The sequence below is a fragment of the Peromyscus eremicus genome, chromosome 5 (assembly GCF_949786415.1).
Source record: "Peromyscus eremicus chromosome 5, PerEre_H2_v1, whole genome shotgun sequence".
Lineage (NCBI taxonomy): Eukaryota > Metazoa > Chordata > Mammalia > Rodentia > Cricetidae > Peromyscus > Peromyscus eremicus.
The window spans coordinates 9955045-9961044 of NC_081420.1; the positions used below are offsets into that span (position 1 = coordinate 9955045).

The window sequence follows — 6000 nt, forward strand, 5'->3', positions numbered from 1 at the left end:
GGGTTGGACCATAATCAAGTCACTTTTAGAAAGGTCTTGTGTGGCCTTAGAGGGAAGGAAGGCAGACTCAGGGACTGGAGGCTCCTTGGCAAGACGAGGGTTGGAAGGTGAAGGAGAAGGTACCTGGCTGGAACTCCAGCCCTTGAGGCGCCTGGTCATTGTCAAGCCAGGGATAGAAACACAGGGGCTCTGCTGGAATGAGGAAGTGCACGCTCAGAGGTGTGATAGGCTGGGTGCCCATGAATCTTATCTCCCCAGAGATTGTGGGAGCAAGTGAGTCAGAGAATAAGACCCAAAGGGTCTAGCCTCTCTGCCTGCTCTGCACTAAGATGGGTCAAAGCCTTCCGATGCCTCTGTTTTCCCTTCTGGTATCTACAGGACTGCATCTGAGGCAAAAGCAGAGCCAAGTTCAAGTCCATGTGTTTGTTGGTGGTCAGAGGACAGGCTTGGAGGACAGACAGGCGTGGATGGGAATCTTAGTTCTACCACATCTGAAATAGTGGTGGCCGGACGCCAGCCGGTTCGTCTCTAGGCAGCTGCTGGTGATTCAGGGCTGCCCTGTGAGAAGCACAGCTTATCTGAGCGGGGGTGGGGGGTGGGGAATGGTGCTCTGCTCAGGGCTGTGTACTGACAGGCATCCAACAAAGGCTTTGGTAAACACTTGGTAAAGGCTCACTTCTAGTGATGGAGTCAGGCAGGTGAGGTGCTCCCACAATAGGGCTGAGGAAGGGGCAGGCAAGAGCCTCAAGCCAGGAGCTGGCTGCCTGGGCACAGAGAAGGTAGGAACAGCCGGGTTGGCTAACCTCTCTCCTGGGGTCTCCACCCTCTCCACTCAGGAGAGTCTGGGTCAGTCCCCTTCAGGATTCTTGGCAGAGTTAAAGGCTCTGGGTAAGTTCTCTTCTTGCCCTCAGATACAGAGCAGGAAGGACAAACTGTCAGTCAGCAGGAAAGACATGCAAAGGTCACAACTGCCCAGGCCACTCGGGGAAAACTAACCACTGACTATTCTTAGTCTCCTGCAGTTCTAAAGTGTGCGGGTTCCTCTGACCCTCCGCCTGCTCCACCAAGCCCATCTGCCCACTGTTCCCAGAGGCTGAAGACAGACCACAGTTGAGCTCTTTAGGATCTGAGCTATGGCCCCAATCTGCCACCGCTATGAGTGAGCCAGGCAAGCACCGCCTCTTAGCCGGCCTTGGCTTGCCCCAGCTGGTATCCAGAGTGACTCTGGGGACAGAAGAAAATGTGGACCTCCAGACCGTGCCAGGTGCCTAGCACCCAGAGAGTACGCAGAAGTGGAGCTGCTTGGAACTCCCCAGCTTGTGTTACCTGGTGGAGTCTACTGAACTCTGAGCCTTGGTTGCCTGTCTACGAAGTGGAGATTAGGAGCTAGAGAGCCACTTAGTGTACAAAAACCTAGTTTGATTCCCAGCATCCGAGTCAGATGGCTCACAACTGCCTATAACTAGTTCCAGGGGATCCGATGCTCTCTTTTGGCCTCTGCAGGTGGCAAATGGAGGGAGCCTGGTGTAACCTAGCCGTTTCCACCAAGCATGTACTGAGTGAATGTTTAAGGACTGGAGTCAATAGGTGCTTATGAGCAGGGATGATTGACACAGTGATACACTAACCAAGCAGTGCCTACTTCGTTCTGTCTAGTCTATAACTGGATGTCTTTGTTTTTCCTCCACTATGAACTAAATCAGCTTTGTGGCCTCCTGAGTGAAAGGTGGAATGATGTGATTGAGCGGAGCATTTGACCTATCAGGCTGGGACAGGGAAGTCTCCAGGTGCAGAGATGCCCTGGGCTGGCTTGGAGGATGGACTTGAGAGGGGGAGCCCAGAGGCTCAGATGGTAGGGTTGACACTGTAGCAAGAGTTCAGGAGCAGGAGCAATGAGGTTTTCAATGGGGGGGGGGAGAGAGGGGAAAGGGACAGGTGTGACATTTACAGGAGGACTCTCCACACCTAGGAGAGAGTGGTATCTGGGAGGACAGAAGGGATGAAGGCCAGGACATCTAATAAGGCAGTTCTGCCCTCACAGCTGTCCCCTCAGAACTCAGAGCCTATCACAAGGGCTTGTGAATGAATGAATGAACAAATGAACGAATGAATGAACAAATGAATGAATGAACAAATAATGAATGAATGGGTCCGTCCCACAAACCAGCCCTGCAGAGGCAAAGGCATGGTCTGTGGGAAGAGAAAGAAAAGCCACATTAAGTGAGCAACTCGTCTGTTAGGTGTTTTTCAAGCCTCTGCTCATGACTCAAGCAGGAGCTGGCTTTGCGTACAGTGAGCATCCTCAGTGCATCCCAGGGGACAGTGCCACGGGGCTCTGCACACAGAGAGCTTGCTCATTATGTCCCAGGACAGTGCCACGGGGCTCTTGCACAGGGGGCTTCCTCAGCGCCTCCCAGGACAGTGCCATGGGCTCCCTGAACACCCTGCAGTGACTTTGTCCTCAGTGAGTTTATTGAAATCTCATTTTGATTCTGTTTCTCTTCCCGGCTTGGACACCTCTTCAAGGTGGAATCTTGTCCCTGTGCCCGTCCCCACTGTTACTTGCACTTGGTGTACCCAGTGTTCTACAGGCTTTTTGTTTTTTTAAGTAGCCTACAAGATTTTGCTGTTCTTTCTCCCCACACCCATGGGTTAATGCAACTTCCTTCTTACACATCCACAGACTCACTCTCCTGGCCCACATCGAAGGGGCCATGGCAGCCTTCTGTCCAAGGCCCAGATCTGCTAACCACGCCCTTCTTTCCAAAGCCTGCCCCTAGCCCCTGTGTCTGTCTTTCCCAAGCTCCACACACAAGGCCCCTACTTTTGTTTCCACTGAGGCCCCAGCATCTGGCCTCTGCCATTTTCATCCCTACTAACTCGAACACTCCCCTAAAAAAGAGCCGATTTGCACATGGCTTTTGAGTGCTCCTCTGCGGGTGTAACTGACCACTCACCACTCCTAAGTGGCAGAGTTGGGCCTTATACTTAGGCCACCCGAGTGGAAAGGCAGTTTAGTTAGAAAGAAGGGCATCTGCGCTCTTGAGTGAGCAGCATTTTGTCCAGGTCCCAGCTCAGTGGCCCTGGATAAGATCTCTGTTACCTTTAATGTGGCCTTTTAAAAATGAAGGTCAACGTCCTACCTAAGAGAGCCATTTGAAGATGAGAGATGATTTCTGTGAAATGCTCGTGAAATGGTCTCAGCACCACCCACACAGAGAGTGGGATGTCTCCCAGCACCTCCAACCCACACAAATGTTTACCTGTCTGGGGTTCCTCGGGGGGGTGTGACTTCTGTCCCACTCCACACTTGGAGCTTCAGGGGCTTCTCCTCCTGCCACCTGCCTTCTCGGCTTTGGCTCCTGGACAGCAGAGAGTTGTTCAGCCTCAGGGAAGTGTTGTGGGAGTCGTGGCTGCCAAGCGTGCCGCGGAAGAGCTGTTGGTAAGCCATGCGGAAGTCTCTGTTGAAGGCAGCGTACAGGATAGGGTTCAGGGCGGAGTTGGCGTAGCCTAGCCACAGAACGATGCCTTCAACCACCTCATTGATGGCATCATCCCCTCTCAGCCCACGATAAACAAACGTGGTGAAGTAGGGAAACCAGCAGATGATGAAAGCCCCCATGACTGCCGCCAGTGTCACCGTGGCCTTGTGCTCTCTGATGGTGGCTGCCTTCCAGGAGCTGATGTGATTGATCCTTTTGGCCTGCTCCCTGGCGATCTTAAAGATTCTGTAGTAGGTGACACACATGATGAGAAGAGGCAGGTAGAAGGTGACCAGCCCATCCACCAGCCCGTACACCTCATTGACCTGCACTTTGCACTTGAAGGTGTCGTTGCCCCCTCTGGTCTCGTTTCTGCTGTTCCACCCCAGGTGAATGGACAGGAAGGACAGGGTGATGGAAATGACCCAAATGAAGATCAAAGAAATGGCAACGCGAACTGGGGTGACCAGCACAGGGTACCTCAATGGGTCCGTGACAGCGCAGTAGCGGTCCAAGCTGATCATGAAGAGGTTGAGGATGGAGGCTGTGCACAGCATCACATCCAGGCTGGTGTAGATGTTGCAGAAGACCTGGCCAAAGCTCCACTTGAAAGAGAGCTGGTAAATGGCAGAGAAGGGCAGCACCAGGAGGCCGAGAAGCAGGTCAGTAACTGCCAAGGACACAATGAAGCAGTTGGTGAGACTGCGGAGCTGACGGTTCAAGCTGACAGCCAGGCAGACGACCACATTGCCAGCAACGGTGATGAGGATGAGGGTGGTGAGGACCAAACTGATGGTGACTTTCAATACAGTGGAGTCTAAGCAACAGGAATGAACGGTGCCATTGGCCTCCATTCTGGGGCCCTGTAGCTTCCACACTCACCCTTGGCCTTGGCCACTTGTCTTCCAGCTTCAATCACTGGGCTTCAGGTTCCCAACCAGGCCAAAGGAGGGCTGGGGAGGGTCTAGTGACTGGCCTAGCGCTGTTGTAGGATAGAGCAAGCTGTTCCTTGTGAAGCGCAGGACGTAAACAAGAATAACGTAAGACAGGGCCTTCAAGGCTCAAACCCCAGTCCTCAGCTGGTCTTCCAAGTCACATTCCTTCCAGGTCTGTAGTATGTATGTATCTACCCTCTGGGCTCCTCATGGAGACTGAGGCACTGGTGGCTGTGTCTTGAGGTGGTTTTGGTTTTATGTGCCAGAGATCATACACATAGGCTGTCATGTCCTTCTCCATGGCTGGTGCCTGCTTCCATCCATGGCAAAGAATAGAGGACTGTTAGCTGCCCTCTCTGGAGTCACAGGAGCTGAAAATGCAAAGACTGAGTGTTTAGCACTTCATAATTAGACCAACAGCATGCCCTGTTCCAAGGTGAGTCTTTCTAGACTTCCATCACCTGGCAAGAAACTAGGGGGCCTAGGGACTCTTCTAGGTACCCTTCCTTAGGAAAGATCAAGATGGTCAGGGCACATGATGGGATGGTGAAGGGTACCATGATGTAAGGGCTAGAATACTATGATGAAAAAAAAATAAATGAAAGGGTGGGTCTAGGAGAAGATTGCTTTCACTGCCCCCAGCTGGCTGCTGGTGCCTGACCCCACCAGTAGGCATTTATTATCTGTTGGTTAAATGATACATTGAATGAGTGGATAAAGAAATGCATTCAATTTACTCTTATTAAGTATGGGAACACCTAAACTGGGGACCGGAAACTTTTTAAGAGAAAGAACCAGGCAGCCTGTATTCTTTTCTTTGCAGCCTGCAGGGTGTCTGCTGAACTAACAACTCTGCCATTGTAGCATAAAAGCAGTCACATAGGACCGTGTACAGAAGAACACATGGGCTGTGCTCCAGTCAAGCTTTGTGATGGACAAGGAGCTGTGGATTTCATATTGCTTTCCTAATACTACTCAATCAATAGCTGTACACACAATGCTCGGATACCAGATCACCTTCACAAGTGCCTTCCAGTGGTGACAGCCTACGTTTCCAGTTGATGAGAAACAAGGTCAGTCCTTGTTTCATGGCTGGCCCCTTTTACACAAGCCCCTCCTGGTTTTTCTGAGAGCAGCCAGCATGCTCTCCTGAGGATGGAGACTGTGGAAATCTAAATGACAGCGGAACCCTCTTGGAAGCAAGCAGATTGCCGAGGGACATAAATTCTGCCTCTTCTGTGCTCTTGCCTGGAGGTGCTCTGCAATCTGAATACAGATGCACCCTCTGATTATAATGACTGTGCTGGAGCAGGGATCAGGGTTCCCAGCACCCTCTGCTGCTCCAGCTGCCTCAACCTCTCAGCCCTGTGAGCTGAGCCTCTGGGTATTATTTCTGGAAGAGCTTTTTATTACATGAAGAGCCCAAACAGCACGGGTCTTACCACCACACTTAATTAACTTTGGAGGGGTAGCAATAAGGACAGACATTTTTTTTGAGACTCCCTATTTCTGATAATAATTTTCTCTGCATTTCCTTGACAGCTGGCTGTAGGCATTTTGGCATTGGGCTGGTATTCAAGTTA

General features: G+C 51.6%; 1 protein-coding gene across 1 annotated transcript in view; it reads right to left on the reverse strand.

Annotated features, from left to right (window-relative positions):
* Hrh2 (histamine receptor H2) overlaps nt 1–4763 on the reverse strand; it is a 28378-nt gene extending 23615 nt beyond the window's left edge. The window contains exon 1 of the mRNA XM_059262925.1: nt 3264–4763. Coding sequence (XP_059118908.1) covers nt 3264–4336 — 1073 coding nt within the window. The 5' untranslated portion in view covers nt 4337–4763. The remainder of the gene's footprint in view (nt 1–3263) is intronic.
* Nucleotides 4764–6000: the final 1237 nt, after the last annotated feature.